Consider the following 21,804-nt stretch of genomic DNA (forward strand, 5'->3'; position numbering starts at 1 on the left):
GATTTAAGCTTTTATTGGCAGCCTGAGTCTGTGTATGTTTTTAAGGGAGACTCTTTTATCGGCCCCCAGGAGGGTGACCTGGCTGCAGTGGTCCAGACCCAGACCAAACCAGCACTGTGGAAAAACACACAGAAACCCAGAGACAGCAACTGCATGACAAACACCTCACAGAGACAGATAGATAGATAGATAGAGAGAGAGAAGCATAAAGGGGGAGGAAAGGGATAGAGACAGATTGAGAAAGGGAAACAGAAAGTTAATGACAAAGAAAGAGAGGGTGAGAGAGAAGGAATAGAGCAAAGGGAGAGAGCAAGAGAGAGATAGAGAGAGAGACAGCAGAAAATGTGTGACCTATTGCCACCAAAATAGGGCAACCAATAGGGCAACACCATAGTAAATACAACCCATATTTATGTTTATTTATTTTCCCTTTTGTGCTTTAACTATTTGCACATCATTAGAACACTGCATATAGCCATTATATGACATTTGAAATGTCTCTATTCCTTTGGAACTTTTGTGAGTGTAACGTTTACTGTTCATTTTATCTTGTTTATTTCACTTTTGTTTTATCTATTTCACTTGCTTTGGCAATGTAAACACATGCTTCCCTTCCCAATAAAGCCATTTTAATTGAATTGAGAGAGAGAGAGAAAGCGAGAGAGACAAAGGACCCCCTAAACCTGCCAAATTAGCCCCCTAGTCATCTCTGCCACTGTCCTTTGTCCCTCTATTGCCTCTTGGACCAGTACAAACAAATATGAAAGTGTATGCACTCACTACAGTAAGTAAGAACATCTGCTAAATTACTAAAATGTCAAATGTAAATGTTACACACAGTCAGAGCTTATTTAGAGCTTATTCAGGCCTCAACCCCCTGACATACACAGACAGAGCCAGGAAAACTCCCCAGCAATACCCCTCAATTAAAAAAAATATATAAGGCAATGTTTACACAATATGACCCCCTTTCAAACAGCCTCTTATTTACCCCTTTCTTGCAGGTATAACCCTTTGATACATCTCGGTGGGAAACTGAGAAGTTTCATATGAATTCTCAAAATCGTCACAAAACCAAAAGCATAAATCTTCAAGGTGTACTTTTACAGACGATTTTGGCACCAAAAGTGCAGCTTAGAACACAAATACATTGCTGAAATGTTGAAATATTTTCTTTGTAAATATGTTTAAAGGATGTAGTTTACATATGTGCCTTAATTTAATAGACGTTGAATCCATGATGCTCATGATATATATGAAAATATCTTAGCGGTCACATTTTGACCAATGGGAAAATACTGTGGCTCAAATGTATTATATACATTGCCTTTAGAAAGTATTCACACCGCTTGACATTTTTCACTTTTTTGTTACAGCCTGAATTAATAACGTATTACATTTCGATGTTTTTGTTGCTGGCCTTCACACAACACCCTGTAATGTCAAAGTGGAATTATGTCTTTCAGTAGTTTTACAAATTAATTGGAAATGAAAAGCTTAATTTCTTTAGTCAATAATTATTCAACCCCTTCAATATGGCAAGCCTAAATAAGTTCAGGGCTAAAAGGTGCTTAACAAGTCACATAATAAGTTGCATGAACTCACTCTGTGTGCAATAATAGTGTTTAACATGATTTTTGAATGACTACCTCATCTCGGTACCCCACACATCTGTAAGGTCGCTCAATCGAGCAGTGAATTTCAATCACAGATGCAACCAAAAGTCAAGGGAGGTTACCGATGCCTCGCAAAGAAGGGGACCTATTGCTAGATTGGGGGGAAAAAATATATGGAATATCCCAGTCACAACAAAGATACAGGCGTATTTCCTAACTCAATTGCTGGAGAGGAAGGAAACCATTCACGGATTTCACCATGAGGCCAATGGTGAAAACAGTTACAGAGTTGAATGGCTGAGATTGTCAGGATGGTGTATTGGAGGCGAAGTCAAGTGCAGGAGAGCAGATGCAATGAACAGGCGCACTTTTATTATAGTTCCAAAAACGAGAGCACTACATGAAACAAACACACTCAAAAAATGGAACATAAAAGTAGAGCGCGCAAACTAACACCACCTAACATGAAAACAATCACACACAACACATGATGGGAAACAGAGGGTTAAATACAAGTAGCTTAAAAGGGGAAATGTAAACCAGATGTGTATGTAAACAAGACAAGACAAGACAAATGGATATACCATAAATGGAGCGGCGATGGGATGGCCAGAAAGCCGGTGACGTCGCCCAAACAAGGAGAGGGGCTGACTTCGGGAGAAGTCGTGACAGAGATAGGATAAAACTGAGGATGGATCAACAACATTGTAGTTACTCCACAATACTAACCTAATTGACTGAGTGAAAAGAAGGAAACCTGTACAGGATACAAATATTCCAAACATGCATCCTGTTTGCAACAAGGCACTAAATGAATACTGCAAAAAATGTGGCTAAGCAATTCACTTTTTGTCCTGAACACAAAGTGTTAAGTTTGGGGCAAATCCAATACAGCACATTAATGAGTACCACTTTCCATATTTTAAAGCATAGTGGTGGCTGCATTATGTTCTGGGTATGCTTGTAATCGTTAAGGACTGGGAAGTTTTGTAGAAATGGACAGGCAAAAGCACAGGCAAAATCCTAGAGGAAAACCTGGTTCAGTCTGCTTCCACCAGACACTGGGAGATGAACTCACCTTTCAGCAGGACCATAACCTAAAACACAAGGCCAAATCTACACTGGAGTTGCTTACCAAGAAGACAGTAATGTTCCTGAGTGGCCGATTTATAGTTTTGACTTAAATCTACTTGAAAATCTATAGCACGACTGGAAATGGTTGTCTAGCAATTATCAACATCCAATTTGACATGGCTTGAAGAATTTTGAAAATAATAAATGGGACAATGTAGGTGTGTAAAACTCTTAGAGACCTACCCAAAAAAGACTCAAAGCTGTAATCGCTGCCAAATGTGCTTCTACAAAGTATTGACTCAGGGATGTGAATACTTAGGTAAATGAGATATTTCTGCATTTTATTTTCAATACATTTGGAAACATTTCTAAAAACATGTTTTCACTTTGCCAATATTGGGTATTGCGTGTAGATGGGTGAGAAACAAAATCAATTGAATCCATTTTAAATTCAAGCTTTAACATAGCAAAATGTGGAATAAATCAAGGGGTATCAATACTTTTCAGATTATTTCTTTTTTCAGAAGACTGTAAAATGTCATATTTTGTTATTTCAGGGGGAATTGACCAGGTATAGACCCATAAACTGAATTATTGTAATACCTTTACAAATATTCAATGTCAACAGATTTGTTTAGAGTCTCTTGCACAATGGCAAACCTGGTTGATATGAGTTTTGCTCAATGTTCACAAGGGTAGACATGGTTTATCAGAGTATTGGGACAGAGCCACAAGTGTAAACCTGTTTTATTTGGGTATTTGCACTCAGATATACAGGTGTAGATCTGGTTTATATAATTTTGGGGTCTAAGTGAAATGTGTAGACCTGGTTTGTAGGAGTACTGGAGCTGAGGTGCAGGGGTAGACCTGGTTTACAGTTTATGAGTTTTCATTTTTTGACACATTTAAACCTGGCTTAGATGACTAATTGGGTTCAAGCTCAGGTGCAGACTTTGAAGGTACGTAAATTTGAGATTAAGTACAGGTGTAGACCTGGTTTGTATGAAAGTTGGGGCTGAAATGCCAAAGTACAACTATTTTTATGACAATTGGGGCTGACAGACCTGTTTTTTTTTTTATCAACATTGGTTTAGACGAGCAGGTGTACATCTGGTCTGTAAGAATATTGGGGCTGAAGTACACGTGTAGACCTGGTTTGTATAAATGTTGAGGCTTGGGCACTTGGGTAGACTTGTTTGATATTATTATACTTATGGATTGACCTGGTTTATAGGAGTAATGGGGTGTAGGGATACACAATGTTCATACAGAATTTGGGTCTGGATGGACGTCTGTTGCCCATTCAATTCCTTTCTGTTTGTAGTAGGAAAAAAGTGATTTGGGCTCATGTGTTATACCACTGTACTTATATGAGTTTATCTATGAAATGATTAGCATACAGGTCAGTGGTGACAGGACTAAGATATGCAAATAACAGTGTTGTGGTATGCAGCGAACAGCTGGACATAGGTCAAAGTTGGTGACTTGGGGAATACAGGGCTGAGATAGGCAATTAACAGGGATGAGGTGTATTGGGAAAGAAATTGGGGTCTACATTTGGAAACAAATCGGTTAATGAATTTACCTGTAAAAAAGCAGGGAACATTTCACCCAGCCAATACCTGTATTTTGGTTACAGGGTCTGTAAAATTGCAGGAATAGGTCTTTAGGTGGCTTTTATATCCCTTTCATATATAAAGTTGAAGTCGGAAGTTTACATACACCGTAGCCAAATACATTTAAACTCAGTTTTTCACAATTCCTGACATATAATCCTAGTAAATTCTCTATATTACGAGAGATAGGATCACCACTTTATTTTAAGAATGTGAAATGTCAGAATAATAGTAGAGAGAATGATTTATTTCAGCTTATTTTTTCTTTCATCACATTGCCAGTGGGTAAGAAGTTTACATTCACTCAATTAGTATTTGGTGGCACTGCCTTTTAAATTGTTTACCTTGGGTCAAACGTTTCGGGTAGCCTTCCACAAGCTTCCAACAATGAGTTGGGTGAATTTTGGCCCATTCCTCCTGACAGAGCTGGTGTAACTGAGTCAGGTTCGTAGGCCTACTTGCTCGCACACGCTTTTTCAGTTCTGCCCACAAGTTTTCGATAGGATTGAGGTTGGGGCTTTGTGATGGCCACTCCAATACCTTGACTTTGTTGTCCTTAAGCCATTTTGCCACAACTTTGGAAGTATGCTTTGGGTCAATGTCCATTAGGAAGACCCATTTGTGACCAAGCTTTAACTTCCTGACTGATGTCTTGAGATGTTGCTTCAATATATCCACATCATTTTCCTTCCTCATGATGCCATCTATTTTGTGAAGTGCACCAGTCCCTCCTGCAGCAAAGCACCCCCACAACATGATGCTGCCACCCCCGTGCTTCACGGTTGGGATGGTGTTCTTCGGCTTGCAAGCCTCCCCCTTTTTCCTCCAAACATAACTATGGTCATTATGGCCAAGAGGTTCTATTTTTGTTTCATCAGACCAGAGGACATTTCTCCAAAGAGTACGATCTTTGTCCTCATGTGCAGTGGCAAACTGTAGTCTGGCTTTTTTATGGCGGTTTTGGAACAGTGGCTTCTTCCTTGCTGAGTGGCCTTTCAGGTTATGTCGATATAGGACTCGTTTTACTGTGGATATACATACTTTTGTACCATGCTTTTGTACCAAGGTCCTTTGCTGTTGTCCTGGGATTGATTTTCACTTTTAGTACCAAAGTACGTTCATCTCTAGGAGACAGAATGCGTCTCCTTCCTGAGCGGTATGATGGCTGTGTGGTCCCATGGTGTTTATACTTGCGTACTATTGTTCGTACAGATGAACGTGGTTCCTTCAGGCATTTGGAAATTGCTCCCAAGGATGAACCAGACTTGCAGAGATCTACCATTTTTCCTGAGGTCTTGGCTGATGTATTTTGATTTTCCCATGATGTCAAACAAAGAGGCACTGAGTTTGAAGGTAGGCCTTGAAATACATCCACAGGTATACCTCCAATTGACTCAAATGTCAATTAGCCTATCAGAAGCATCTAAAGCCATGGCATAATTTTATGTGATTTTCCAAGCTGTTTAAAGGCACAGTCAACTTAGTGTATGTACATTTCTGACCCACTGGAATTGTGAGGCAACAGCCATCAATGGGGCACGCTGTTTTGTCTACTAACAGCATGGACACCAGCACGCCAAGGTTAGCAGGCGTTCAACACAGCTTTATCTGTCTCCCTCTCTCCCTCTTTTCCTCTCTCCCTCCCTCTCTCCCTCCTTCTTTCTCCTTTCTGTTTGATACAAGAGTTGTGCCAGCGTTTAGGCCTATTGATAGGCTCCCTGCATGTTGTCTCGGTGAATCATGCCTCCTGTTAAAGCTCTGCGGGCTATTGCTCCTGCATGTCCCTGTATGGGAGAGAGTGAGGAGTGGACTGAAAGTGGATGGGTGGGTGGTTGTCTAACTCCAATTTTCTTTTCAGAGCATCTATTGGAGATGGCCAAGATGCCCTTGACAACACACCATAATGATCATCTCCAAGGCAACAAAGCCCTTTTCCCCGGTATGTGCATGTATTCGTTTCCTCTATTGTGATATGTCACAACATTGATTTTGTATCAAGGACAGTCATTTCTGGCTTATTAGTCCTTTGTGTGATGCTGGGACTGTAATTTCTAGCTGAGATGCTCTTTGAGACAACAGTAAAAATACAGTGTGTGGCTTTCTGAATCATCCCCCAAAGGGATGGACACACACAGATACAGTTACAGTGGCCTTGTAAAAAAACAAAAATATTTGCTACATACAGTGCATTCGGAAAGTATTCACACCCCTTGACTTTTTCCACGTTGTTACGTTTTCTCATCAATCTACACAAAATACCCCAAAACGACAAAGCAAAAACAGGTTTTCAGAAATGCAAATATATTAAAAATAAAAACTGAAAGATAACATACAGTAAGTATTCAGACCCTTTACTCAGTACTTTGTTGAAGCACCTTTGGCAGTGATTACAGCCTTGATTCTTCTTGGGCATGATGCTACAAGCTTGGTACACCTGTATTTGGGGAGTTTCTCCCATTCTTCTCCGCTCAAGCTCTGTCAGTTTGGATGTGGAGCATCGCTAAACAACAATTTTCAGGTCTCTCCAGTGATCAGGTTCAAGTCGGGGCTCTGATTGGGCCACTCAAGGACATTCAGAGACTTGCCCCAAAGCCACTCCTGCGATGTCTTGGCTGTGTGCTTAGTGTCGTTGTCCTGTTGTCTGAGGTCCTGAGCGCTCTGGAGAAGGTTTTCATCAAGGATCTCTCTGTACTTTGCTCCATCAATTTTTGGTTTCATCAGCCAAGAGAATCTTGTTTCTCATGGTCTGAGAGTCCTTTAGGTGCCTTTTGGCAAACTCCAAGAGGGCTGTCATGTGCCTTTTACTGAGGAGTGACTTCCGTCTGGCCACGCTACCATAAAGGCCTAATTAGTGGAGTGCTGACCTTCTGGAAGGTTCTCCCATCTCCACAGAGCTTTGTCAAAGTGACCATCGGGTTCTTGGTCACCTCTTGGCCGGGAGTCCAGCTCTAGGAAGAGTCTTGGTGGTTCCAAACTTCTTCCATTTAAGAATGATGGAGGCCACTTTGTTCTTAAGGACCTTCAATGCTGCAGAAATGTTTTGTTACCCTTCCCCAGATCTGTGCCTCGACACAATCCTGTCTTGGAGCTCTACGGACAATTCGTTCAACTTGATGGCTTGGTTTTTGCTCTGACATAAACTGTCAACTGTTGGACCTTATATAGACAGGTGTGTGCCTTTCCAAATGTGTATTTGTATTTATTATGGAACCCCATTTGCTATTGCCAAGGCAGCAGCTACTCTTCCAGGGGTCCAGCAAAATTAAGGCGGTTTATAATTTTTTTAAATATTACAATACATTCATAGATTTCACAACACACTGTGTGCCCTCAGGGCCCTACTCCACCACTACCACATAGTACTAGAGGTCGACCAATTATAATTTTTCAACGCCGATACCGATACCGATTATTGGAGGACAAAAAAAGCCGGTACCGATTAATCGGACGATTTTAAAAATGTATTTGTAATAATGACAATTACAACAATACTGAAGGAACACTTATTTTAACTTAATATAATACATCAATAAAATAAATTTAGCCTCAAATAAATAATGAAACATGTTCAATTTGGTTTAAATAATGCAAAAACTAAGTGTTGGAGAAGAAAGTAAAAGTGCAATATGGGCCATGTAAGAAAGCTAACATTTTAGTTCCTTGCTCAGAACATGAGAACATGAAAGCTGGTGGTTCCTTTTGACATGTCTTCAATATTCCCAGGTAAGAAGTTTTAGGTTGTAGTTATTATAGGAATTATAGGACTATTTCTCTCTATACTATTTGCATTTCATACACCTTTGACTATTGGATGTTCTTATAGGCACTTGCCAGTGTAACAGTATAGCTTCTGTCCCTCTCCTCGCTCCTCCCTGGGCTCGAACCAGGAACACAACGACAACAGCCTACCTCGAAGCAGTGTTACCCATGCAGAGCAAGGGGAACAACTACTCCAAGTCTCAGAGCGAGTTATGTTTGAAACGCTATTAGCGAGCACCCCGCTAACTAGCTAGCCATTTCACATCGTTACACCAGTCTAATCTCGGGAGTTGATAGGCTTGAAGTCATAAACAGCAGAGCTGCTGGCAAAACGCACGAAAGTGCTGTTTGAATGAATGCTAATGAGCCTGCTGGTGCCTACTATTGCTCAGTCAGACTGCTCTATCAAATCAAAGACTTAATTATAACATAATAACACACAGAAATGCGAGCCTTAGGTCATTAATATGGTCGAATCCGGAAACTATCATCTCGAAAACAAGACGTTTATTCTTTCAGTGAAATACGGAACCGTTCGGGTGGCATCCATCAGTCTAAATATTCCTGTTACATTGCACAACCTTCAATGTTATGTCATAATTACGTAAAATTCTGGCAAATTAGTTCGCAATGAGCCAGGCGGCCCAAACTGTTGCATATACCCTGACTCTGCGTGGAATGAACGCAAGAGAAGTGACACAATTTCACCTGGTTAATATTGCCTGCTACCAGGATTTCTTTCAGCTAAATATACAGGTTTAAAAATATATACTTCTGTGTATTGATTTTAAGAAACGCATTGGTGTTTATGGTTTGGTACACGTTGGAGCAACAACAGTCCTTTTTCGCGAATGTGCACTGCATCGATTATATGCAACGCAGGACACGCTAGATAAACTAGAAATATCATTAACCATGTGTAGTTATAACTAGTGATTATGATGGATTAAGTTTAATGCTAGCTAGACACTTACCTTGGCTTCTTACTGCATTCGCGTAACAGGCGGGCTCCTCATGAGGCAGGTGGTTAGAGCGTTGGACTAGTTAACCATAAGGTTGCAAGATTGAATCCCTGAGCTGACAAGGTAAAAATCTGTCGTTCTGCCCCTGAACAAGGCAGTTAACCCACCGTTCCTAGGCCGTCATTGAAAATAAGAATGTGTTCTTAACTGACTTGCCTAGTTAAATAAAGCTTCAACAAAGGTGTAAAAAATAATAATAATAAATCGTCAAAATCGGCGTCCAAAATTACCAATTTCCAATTGTTATGAAAACTTGAAATCGGCCCTAATTAATCGGCCATTCCGAATAATCGGTCGACCTCTACATTGTACATATGTTATTGTGTTTGTGTATGCATGTGTCTGTGCCTATGTTGTGTTGCTTCACAGTCCCCGCTGTTCCATAAAGGTGTATTTTTATCTGTTTTTTCCATCTTATTTTACTGCTTGCATCAGTTACTTGATGTGGAATAGAGTTCCATGTAGTCATGGCTCTATGTTGTACTGTGCACCTCCCAAAGTCTGTTCTGGACTTGGGGACTGTGAAGAGACCTCTTGTGGCATGTCTTGTGGGGTATGCATGGGTGTCCGAGCTGTACGCCAGTAGCTGAAACAGACAGCTCGGTGCATTCAACATGTACCTCTCATAAATAAGAGTAGTGATGAAGTCAATCTCTCCTCCACTTTGAGCCATGAGAGATTGACATGCATATTATTAATATTAGCTCTCTGTGTACATCCAAGGGCCAGCTGTGCTGCCTTGTTCTAAGCCAATTGCAATTTTCCTAAGTCCGTTTTTTGACCACACGACTGAACAGTAGTCAAGCAGCGATAAAATTAGGGCTTGTATGACCTGCCTTGTTGTTGTGCTGTTAAAAAGGTAGAGCAGCACTTTATTATGGACAGACTTCTCCACATTTTAGCTACTTTTGTATCAATATGTTTTGACTATGACAGTTCAGTCCAGTGTTACTCCAAGTTCAGTCACCTCAACCTCAAAAATACAATGCTTTTAGTTTTAGAAATATTTAGGACTAACTTATTCCTTGCCACCCACTCTGAAACTAACTGCAGCTCTTTGTTAAGTTTTGCAGTCATTTCAGTGGCTGTACTAGCTGACATGTATAGTATTGAGTCATCTACATACATAGACACACTGGCTTTACTCAAAACCAGTGGCATGTCCAAATCAGTCAAAGTCAGTGGCATATCCAAATCATGTCCAATCAATTGAATTTACCACAGGCGGACTCTAATCAAGTTGTAGAAAAAGCTCAAGGTTGATCAATGCACCTGAGCTCAATTTCGAGGCTCATAGCAAAGGGTCTGAATGCTTTCACATTGTCATTATAGGGTATTGTGTGTAGATGGATGAGAATTTTAAAATAAGGCTGTAACGTAACAAAATGTGGAAAAGGGGAAGGGGCCTGAATAGTTTCCGAATGCACTGTATACACCAGTTCCACTGCTCTAATCTGGGACTGATTTAGACCTGGGATGCCAGGTGCATTTATAGCTATCTTTCACATGTGGAGCTTAAATTTCACGTGACAGCATATTTTCACATGTATTACATTTAAAACTCACATGTTAACACCACCTTTTTCACGTGAGAAGAAAAACATGTTTTCAACTCACATGTGAATGAATGTAACGATATTCGTCTTCCTCTGACGAGGAGTATGAAGGATCGGACCAATATGCAGCGTGGTACGTGTCCATGTTTATAATTTATTAACATTGAACACCAAAAACAAAATAACAAGGAGAACGAACGAAAACGAAACAGTTCTGTCTGGTGAAGAGACGGAAAACAGAAAACAAACACCCACGAAACACAATAGAAAACAGGCTACCTAAATATGGTTCTCAATCAGGGACAACGATTGACAGCTGCCTCTGAGAACCATACCAGGCCAAACACAGAAATAGCAAATCATAGAAAAACTAACATAGACAACCCACCCAACTCACGTCAGAACGTGACAATGAATAGCAGTTGCACATGTGAAATTAGCAGATTCACGAGGGAAAAACAATCACATGTCAAAATCCCATTTGCTGTTTCACATGTATGAAAACTCACTTCCACGTGGGAAATTGCAAGTTCATATGTAAGAAACATTCACTTGTGAAAATCAAACTTTCATATGTGGAATTGCAGTGTTATTCTCTTCCTAGTGAAAAGGTGGTGTTAATGTGTTGCTCTAGCAATGTTGCCACATATGGATTTGCAAATTCTGTAATGCCATTAAGTAAAAAGGTGAAGGCCTACCTGAGTATAATAATTCAAGTGCCTTAAAAATAATGATTTATTATTTCTGAGCCATTCGTGGAGTGTTACTGCTGCAGGTTCACGCCTCTCTTCTTCGTATGTTGGTCAGTGACCGTTGGAAGGCCAGTGAAAAAACTGAGAAGCTATCACTCCGTGTCTCCTTATTTATCTTGTTTAAACATGTTAAAATTAACTGAATGAATCAGTTAACTCAAAATAACATTTTGTATGTAGTAGAGTTAAAATGGTTATTCCATCAAACTTCAAATTATTAGAATAGTACCCAACGCAGAACAGAACAACCAGGTTGAAGGTCAGTGGCCAAAGCCCGCAAACAGGAATATTCCAAGTTCAGACAGAAGGGGGGAGTCAGATCGCTATGATCGCCAGGAACTTTACTTTTGGTGTCTTTTTCTAATTGTTGCGCTACTGGTGCTGCCTGTTGATGTTAGGTAGGCAGCTACAGTAGCTGAATGATGTTAACATCTTCGGGTTTTGTTTCATTAAATGTATTTTATTTCATCTGGGTGCTTGCGTCACCTACTAACACCCTGGTACTACCCGTAGCTCCCGTTCTCCTCAGTCTGACAAAACACTGAGAGAGAAAGCTGTGTTGCAGATTACTCCTTTGGTAGAAGTCCATAACGTGAAATAAATAAAACATCCCAAGGTTAATGCTGTAGATATTGTTATAAGGGAATGAGAGACTATTGAAACATGTAACTTTCAGAGTTTTATTGTACCTACTCCACCATAGAAAATGAGGGCTCTCTATGGTCAAGACGTGACACCTGTCTCACATCCCCAATACATTGCTAGGCGCTTTCAGTGTTGACAGTACCAACATACATCAACTCATGTACAAAAACACTGCAACACAAACAAGTTACAACGTGAAATCGCCTCTGTCCCTTTCAGCACCAGTCGGCAGCTCAGCTAACCGTCTGCATCACAGAAAGGCATGCTAGCTAGCAACACTTTTAGCACTCTGTAAACTATATTAATAACAACAATAAAACTCTGAAAGTTACATGTTTCAATAGTCTCTCATTCCCTTATAACAATATCTACAGCATTAACCTTGGGATGTTTTATTTATTTCACGTGCAACACCAGCACCAGTCGGCAGCTCAGATAACCGTCTGCTGTAGTTTAGTCTGAAAGGGACAGAGGCGATTTCACGTTGTAACTTGTTTGTGTTGCAGTGTTTTTGTACATGAGTTGATGTATGTTGGTACTGTCAACACTGAAAGCGCCTAGCAATGTATTGGGGATGTGAGACAGGTGTCACGTCTTGACCATAGAGAGCCCTCATATTCTATGGTGGAGTAGGTCAGGGCGTGACTGGGGGGTTAGTCTAGTTTATTATATCTGTGGGGTTCTAGTTTTGTTTTTCTATGTTGGTGATTTTGTATGATTCACAATTAGAGGCAGCTGGTAATCGTTGTCTCTAATTGGGGATCATATTTAGGTAGCCTTTTTTTTTTTTTTTTTACCTGTGGGTTGTGGGATATTGTTTTGAGTTAGTGCACGTAGCACTGGTTCGTTGTTAGTTTATTGTTTATTTGTTTTGTCTTTGCTAAGTTTCACTTTATCATTAAATTATGTCGAACTCAACATCCACTGCGCCTTGGTCCGATAATTATTCCAGTGAACGTGACAACAGGATATGTGTTTTACCTTTCTTCATGCTCCTGTGTAGAATACCTGTCAGATGGTGATTGGAGACTGTGTTCCTGTCCTGTCTTTTCACAATACTATTGCAGATCAACACAAAAGACTAAAAGACAGCTGTAGTGTCGCTCTTCATTTCTTAGTTCTCCTGTGGTGCATATAAGACCCGCTACATGTAATTTTAGTGCACTATATTGTTTTATTGCATTTGTCTGAATGCGTTTAAAATACACTGACAACATCCAAAATACTTCATCTACTGTATACAGCTAAAAACGACAAGTTGACATTGAGGTTAAAGAAAGTGTGTTTATCAATTTACCTGATTTTGCTAACTGTTACTTTGGACAAAATCGATATGGCAATATTCTTGTAATGTGTTTTGTATAAATAATCTTAAATTATAGCTGAATTTGATCAAATTCTTAATTTGCAATTAATTGTGATCCATCACAGCAAATCCTACAATAATTTCAATTTTTTTTAAAAGAAGGATATTTTGACAGCCCTAGTTAAAATGTACATTAAGATGTGAAAATGCACATGTGAAGTGTAAGAGACATGAGTTGGTCATGGTTGCTCTTGGTCACATGATGCGTTAGCTGCACCTGCGAATTCAAAATTAGTGTTGGCCCTCTTGGTCTAATGGTCAAGAAGTTGGCTTCTCCTGTGCGAGACCCAGGTTGTAATCGTGGCAGTTACAAAAGCACACGTGAAACATAACAAAGACAGTACAGTATGAAGATAGGCTAAAACTGCTTCTCCAATAGAAATCCCCGATCACACTTGTAGGCGATGTCATGGTGATGTTGGCTAGCTAAGCTCATGTGTAGAAACACGTCACTGGGTCTAACGGTTGTCTCTCTGCGAACTGTACATCTACAGGCCGTCAAATCAAAGGCACTTCTTCGAAATAAAGTTGTTTTTGATGAACATCTCAGTGTCATTATGTCACTTTCACAAGGTTGGTGTAATATGTTCAACTAAGACATTGGCTCAAATTTAGGTTGTGCCTTTAGATTTCGAGAAAATGAACTACTAAGGAGGATTTTTTTATTTCTCTCATTGACTTCTCAAACCCCGACCTGGTCTGTTTGGTCTGTTTTGCAAGTGTTCCTGTAAGTCTCGCGATGTTACTCCTCTGGGTTTAGAAACACTCTGTTAACAATATCACATGTGGAATCTTGGGAAACCACTGTCTGAGTCATGTAAGAAATGAACTGTTAAGAAATCCATGTGAAACTGCACAAGTGTCCAAAACCACATGTCTGTTTTACCCACGTGACATTTTTCAAGTGAATTGTTCACATGTGAAAAATTCATGTGAAACGTCACTCGTTTTCGAAAACTCCTGTCCGACTCGTGAAAATTTCACATGTGAAAGAATATTTACTGTGCCTTAAAGTATTCATGCCCCTTGTCTTATTCCAATGTATGTTGTGTTACAGCCTGAATTCAAAATTAATTAAATATATATATATATTTACACATCAACACACAATAGCCCATAATGAACAAGTGAAAATATGTTTTCAGAGATTTGCAAAATTAAATACAGAAATATCTAATTTCTGTATTCACACCCCTGTGGCAATACTTTCTAGGGGCACCTTTGGCAGTGATTACAGCTGTAAGTCTTTCTGGGTAAGTCTCTAAGAGATTTCCACGCCTAGATTATGCCATAGATTTATTTGTTAGATTTAAGTCAAAACTGTAACTGGGCTACTGAGGAACATTCACTGCCTTCTTGGTATGTAACTCCAGTGTATATTTGGCCTTGTGTTTTGGCTTATTCTCCTGCTGAAAGGTGAATTCATGTCCCAGTCTGTCAGAGTGTGCACAACTGTTTGAAGGAAGTCAGGTGCAGGAGAGCAGAGATGAGTGAACAGGCACATTTTAATCAGGCAGAGGAAAACAGCCGGACGCAACTGCGTCACAACACTCCGGCCCAAGAAAAAAGCGATAGAGCACAAAACACACAAATAGGTACAAAATAACAAAACCACGGGTTACAACAATAACCGGAAAAAAAACAGCCTGAAGCATCACACACGTAACGAATTAACAATACCACACACAGACATGGGGGGGAACAGAGGATAATATACACGTAGAGTAATGAGGGGATGTAAACCAGGTGTGCGGGAAGACAAAACAAATGGAGAATGAAAGGTGGAGCGACGATGGCTAGAAGACCGGTGACGTCGGACACCGAACGCTGCCCGAACAAGGAGAGGGACAGACTTCGGCGGGTGTCGTGACACAGTGTCTGTTGGAAAGCAGACTGAAACAAGTTTTTCTCCAGGATTTTGCCAGTGCTTAGCTCCATTAATGTTTTTATCTAGAAAAACTCCCTAGTCTAAAATCATTATTATCATCATTAGTCATTTAGGTCAACATTGGATCATTCAGAGATCCTCACTGAACTTCTGGAGAGAGTTTGCTGCACTGAAAGTATAAAGGGGCTGAATAATTTTGCACGCCCAATTTTTCAGTTTTTGATTTGTTAAAAAAGTTTTAAATATCCAATAAATGTCGTTCCACTTCTTGATTGTGTCCCACTTGTTATTGATTCTTCACAAAAAAATACAGTTTTATATCTTTATGTTTGAAGCCTGAAATGTGGCAAAAGGTCGCAAAGTTCTAGGGGGCCGAATACTTTCGCAAGGCACTGTAGATTACTTGTTGGTTATTACTGCATTGTCGGAACTGGAAGCACAAGCATTTCGCTACATTCGCATTAACATCTGCTAACCATGTGTATGTGACAAACACAATTTGATTTGATTTGATTTGATATATACATCCCTGAGGGTTGTACAAATTCTCTAATATAAATTGCAATCACATTTCTTTCCTCTGTCTGTGTGTGCCTGGCAATGCATGAAACTGTCTGCATGTCAATTTCCCCCTCTTGTCTCCTTGTGTGTGTGTCTGCCTTATAAATGATGTGTTGTGAATGGAAATACGGCTTCCTCTGATAATAATGCAGGATTGGACTGTTGTACCCCTGAACAACACACACACACACAGACAACCCTTGACCCACCATTGGCGTGCACCAACATACAGTCTTATCAATGATGCAATGCACTGACACAAACACAATGGTCCCTTATAACTACTGTTGCTCTTGTAAGCCATTGGGAAATCTGAATTGAATAGGTGGCAAGGGGCCCAAAACACCCATGTCTGTCTGAAAAAGGAAAGAGTCAAGTGACAGTTGGAGATTGATTTAATTTAATAGTAATAATATACTGAATTAGCCTAATACAAAAAATACTTTAATATATTGAAATTAGAGACAGCGTGGACATGATCCTTACCTTTCTAAAAATCAGTAGCTAATATAAAAGAGATCAAACTATGTTCATGTATAGCTAATAGTCAATTGATCGTTGCAACTGTTGAAAGGGTTTTGATGACAATCATGACTCGATTAGCTCCATCGAAAGTGATTTGATCTCGCAATCTAACGGTTGTATCCTTTAAAGCTGTCTATATTATGCATATTGGGAGAAAGTGAACATGGGGTGAGCGCCTCTGATCTCCTCAACATGAAAAAACGGCATCAGTCGAAACCATATGGGTGAATAATGTTCGAAATGTATATTCTGTATGTTGTGGAATCAACAAGATTAATGAAAACATAACAATGGTTTAGGAACAATGTGTCTAAGAAGATCTTCCTTATGTCAACTGTGAGAATATCATTTGTCTTTTTAAAATCTAGATCACACAAGAGCTGTTCAGTGTGCTGAACACACCATCTCAACCCTGCATCACGTGGTCAACACACAATGTACATTTAGATGGATTTAATGTTTTTACAAATGGGTTAGCATGGGCTACTATACTGGACCTTTATCAAATGAATGACAAAACAGCCACTGGTACATACTTTGTGTGTTTCAACAACTGTGTAACTGAATATTGAAAGGCTGTATGTGACATTTCTTGACAATTCGCAAAACAAAAGGTACCTCTTGGATAGCTCCATTAGTGACATTTCAAGCTAGCTGTGTAGTGAGTTTACGGTACATTATTAACACTGTTAGATATCGTGTGAAAAAGCCACAAATTTAAGTATTATATATTTTTCCAGGAACTCAGTCTGGGTCTCAACGTACTATTGTGAGTAATTACACCAGGTGCAATGTAGTTGTGCATCAGCAGTTTTTTTGTTTGTTATTGTCAGTCACTGACAGTCACTTAATTAGCCATGTCAGCAAAACAAAATGTGATTGGTAGTTAGTCTAGCCAGCTATCCAAACATGTAGCAATCATGGCCGAATACCGACTGGGCACGAAGGGCACGTGCCCAGGGGCCATAACTTCCAGGAGGCCCCCATTGATTTTGTTATTCATTCTCACTCAGATATCATATTAACATGGCATAAGTCATGGCAAAATGTGCAGAATTGCAGGAAATTTGCTTTAAGACTGCAAACATTTCTCTCCACTCCATGGCAAAATGACTATAGCCTAAGCCTATCTCAAAGTCCAAGGTCCAACACACTGATGATAGAAAAGCCTAATCGCTGGGCTATGTTATCAGTGCAAAACATAATCAGTATTCTTTCTCATCAGCTTTAACAAAGAACTACAATTACGTGTAATAATGCCTTGTTCACACAACAGCATCATTGCGTTTTGGTACACCAGAAGTACTTGCTCGCCTTGCAGCATTGCAGATGCAGTTTCAGTGTGTTCTGTGTTATATCTGGTGCATAGGTACTTGGAGACTTTGGATATATCCAACATATGTAACAAATTGTACATTTAGACATGACAGAAATTGTAGCAAAAGGTGAATGTTGAACTTTTGTTGCACACATATCCAGTAGAAATGTTGGATTACACAATTAGAAAGTTTGACAGCAGAATTGAATACACAGCATTGATGCAATAATGCTGTTGGTCTGATCGAGGCGTAAATGTGCGTAGATGCCTGAAAGCCCCCAGCTCCATTCTGTGGCCGAACACCTCAGAAGCCTCTTTAATTGGGAGGCAACCTGCAAGTCTGCAATCATAGCTGCGGGAAGTAGGGGTGCTGAGGGTGCTGCAGCACCGCTGAAAAAAAAGAAAAAAGAAATGTGAATCACCCCAAAATAATAATTGCAACAAAAAAAAGAAATCTCACAAAAGTAGTGCACTGGGCCTTTACTAGACCTTGTATTAGCAGACCGGATGCCAGCAAGACAATTCAAGTTTTTCCCTGACTAGCTTGCGGTATGGACTAGCTTGTGGCGTGTGGCACCTGTGTAAATAAATAAACCACCAAAAAAGTTGCTAAAGTGTATCATGATTATTTTTGTTGTGATGTGGCACTTGGATGGAGAAGACTACGGCAATGTAATGATGCAACCGGTCTCTTTGCAGCATCATGAGGTCCACCAGATGCATCAATCTCTTTGCGGTCCGAAGGAAGTCCTTCATTGTCAATGGAGCAGTCTGCAATGCTACGTTTTTTTGCTTTCTTGAGTAAGGCAGCTCCAAAATGCAGGAGTTTCACCCTAGCTTTCTGTGGTGGTGGGGCTAGCCAGCAGAATATAAATCTAATCAAATCAAATTCTATTTGTCACATGCGCCGAATACAACAGGTATTCAGAATACAACCTTACAGTGAAATGCTTACAAGCCCTTTAACCAACAATGCAGTTTTAAGAAAATACATTTAAAAAAGTAAGAGATAAGAAAAACAAACAATTAAGGAGCAGCAGTAAATAACAATAGCTGGGCATACAGGGGGTACAGATTCAGAGGCAATGCGTCAATGTGGCAGGTTGAGGTAATTGAGGTAATTATGTACATGCAGGTAGGGTCATTAAAGTGGCTATGCATAGATAATAACAGAGAGTAGCATACAGAGAATTGTGCCGGTTTGCCTCAGTTTTTTGTGATGATTGACTCAGTTTTCTGTCACTCACGAGACAGTACATCATCCCCAATTCTAAGGTTAGAGCTCGAAAACTTTAGCCCCTTGGGTTCTGCCATAGAGTTATATTAGAAGTGCCCATCCAAGAAGACTCAAGGTCATTGGCCGCAGATAGAATGACATCAAATCACGTTATATCTACAGTAGCTTTGATTGGACTGATGCTGCTGCAGTATGTCAACATCATACTTTCAAAATCTTAGCTAGCAAGCATAACCATGAATCAAGTCGACAATCAAATCGTTTTCAATCCTAGTCATTTGAAGAGAAATTAGAGACAAAACGTATATGTGCTCATCGGCCATTGGACATAAATATTACACAAATTGGAAATCGCAAATTCAACAATGAGTGGTTTGGGAAGGAATCAGTGGCTAACTGAGTTCAAGACAACTGGGAACTTGCCAGAGAGATATGTATACCGTAGCTAAGAAAGTAATACTAAGTGTTGAGAAGTAAGCCCATGTGCCTCACCCTAATAATTTGGTCTATTTTCACTAAGGCGGTATTGTAAACACATCGCTCGTTGCCGCTCGTTGTTTCCCTATAACCTGTTTCAGAGAAATGTAATCATCGAATCTCGTAAGAGCTTTCATTGTCTGTTTATATGTAAGAACGGCATGTCTGTCGCTGTACATTTCAAACGTGCTGAACAAATAGTTATATTGACTACGTCTGTCGTCTCTCGCTCATTGTCTTAATCGAAAAGACGGATTGCCTCTTATCCGCTTGTCGTCCCATAGTTTGTACAGCTCAATTGACAGTAGAAACCACATATCAGCCATATCAGCGATGCTTTTTTAAAAGGCACTGAATGAACTGTAGCAGTGGTAAGGTGTTGGGACTCTGCAGTTACGACAGCTTTATGTGGTCACCGTTATAGTGCAATTAATGTATTGTTTTAGTGTTGCGTTTTTTTTTTTTTTTTTGCCCCACCAAGATTTACATGCTAAAATCGCCACTGGAAATTACACCTCACTGAAATTGCAATTCCCCGCATTCTCTCCACACACCAGGTGCCAATATGTTCATTCCCTGCGGGGCTCAAGGAGGCGGAGTTTTTAAGCCAGGTCACACCCCCTCCGCTAGGACTTCATGGTACTCAAGGAAAAACCTGAGGAGCGCAAGAGCCGGTCAGTGCTGTCAGTGTGCTGGTAAAATGAGCCATACGAGACGCGACTCCCTCACAAACATTTAACAAGACGACATCTTCAACGCGTCTAATCTTGTATTGCGAGTAACCACCGCTGGAGATTTCTAACCGTTTGCTAGGCTACCTAACGTTGATCAATTGTTCCTTCTGTGCGTTGTGGCTGATTCTCTGTTGCGCTGGATCTGTCGTGTCAGAAGATGTGTGTGGAGAGCGATGGATGCGAGATAGAGGGCTGCAGCAGTTCTGATGAGGTGCACACTCTCTCGGGCAGCATGAGTCCTGGACTGAAATCTAACCCGGACCTCCATCCCTGCAAGCCCGGGCAGAAATTCCGAGCAGCGCTGCTTAGATGCCGGTCCCCGGCGGCTGCGGCTGGGATTCTCAGTTTTGGGAATGTGCTCAATTACATGGACAGATACACTGTGGCAGGTAAGAGTCCAACATTTGTCTTTGTGTAAATGCAATTATCACATCCCAATGAAGGACCATCGCGCAAGTGTGGAATTAGTTGTTTATTGTATGTTTGTTTTCTTCTATACAGCCCATGTATAGTGCAATTAGAACACATAGGCTACATTTGTACATTTGCCTACTTTGTGTAAACCCTGCTCTTCCCAATGAGAGCAATCGAACAATGACTCGATTGCCCACGCGCAGTGGGCAGTCGTGGCTATTCACTGTACAAAGAAGCAAAAATGTAGTCTCCATATTCAATATTGGCTATTCTCACATAGATCATTTATTGGCAGGATATGGTGAAAGGTGATTCAATCAAATATATCAGTTCCTTTTATTCGTGGGGTGTCAGGCAGGAAAGAGCAGGGGCCTTGAGATATTGATTGGCACTGTCTTAAATAATCGCACATCAATTAGGATCGCCGTGTGTCACTCGGGGAGGCTGCTGCGGTGCGGTTGCTACTGTTCAGAGGATTTGAAGCGCTTTGGAATTAGGGGGGAGAAAAGACCAAAAGCATACTTTTATAATTACAAGGTTGTGTATATCGAAATAGATATCAAAATAAATATACAAAGATGTGCACATAGTCTACCGTGTTTCTGATATGCTGAAAGTGTTTTAAACATTGCTGCATTTAATCAAAGTTATGAAAAATGTGTGTGTTTATTCATCCACAACTGTCACATCAGATGTGGGGAAGAAAATACTCTTCCTTGGAAATGTGAAGCACACTCTCTCTCCTAGAGTGTTGCCTTTCCTATGCATATGATAATGATTTCGCTGCTGGCATTTTCACAAGAGACCAATACTTTTGAAAAACACTTTTGAATAATTAACAAATCCTACTATGAGACTTTAAAGTGTTCCAGATTTCTATGAAATATTACCTTCAAGTTTGTTACAATATGAATTAAATAAATGTCCTTCCAATTTTTTTAAAATTAAGGATGTTCAAAAGCAGCTTTGCTCCGTGCCCCTGCTTGGGGCACAAATATTTGATTTGACAGCTCAGTCAATGAGACACACATACACTTGGATATTCAAATTAGCCACAACATGGAGCCAATGGGGCTGCCTGCCCGAGCCCGGCTGCACCAAGTAAAATAGTATGGATGGATTCAGGAGTTGGGAACGCACAATGGAACTACTAGGACACTATACTAGAACAGTAATAAATGCAGACTAATTTCTGTCCTTTGCTTTATCACTATATTCCTGATATTGTTGTTGTTGGCTAACCT

The 21,804-nt window shown here is 40.2% G+C and overlaps 1 protein-coding gene across 1 annotated transcript in view; it reads left to right on the forward strand.

The window, feature by feature from the left end:
• The first annotated feature begins 20,019 nt into the window (after nt 1-20,019).
• Nucleotides 20,020-21,804, forward strand: part of spns2 (SPNS lysolipid transporter 2, sphingosine-1-phosphate) — a 144,047-nt gene continuing 142,262 nt past the window's right edge. Inside the window, exon 1 of the mRNA XM_029670037.2 lies at nt 20,020-20,535. Within this exon, the coding sequence (XP_029525897.1) occupies nt 20,304-20,535 (232 nt within the window). The 5' untranslated portion in view covers nt 20,020-20,303. The remainder of the gene's footprint in view (nt 20,536-21,804) is intronic.

The sequence above is a fragment of the Oncorhynchus nerka genome, linkage group LG10, assembly GCF_034236695.1.
Source record: "Oncorhynchus nerka isolate Pitt River linkage group LG10, Oner_Uvic_2.0, whole genome shotgun sequence".
Taxonomy (NCBI): Eukaryota; Metazoa; Chordata; class Actinopteri; order Salmoniformes; family Salmonidae; genus Oncorhynchus; species Oncorhynchus nerka.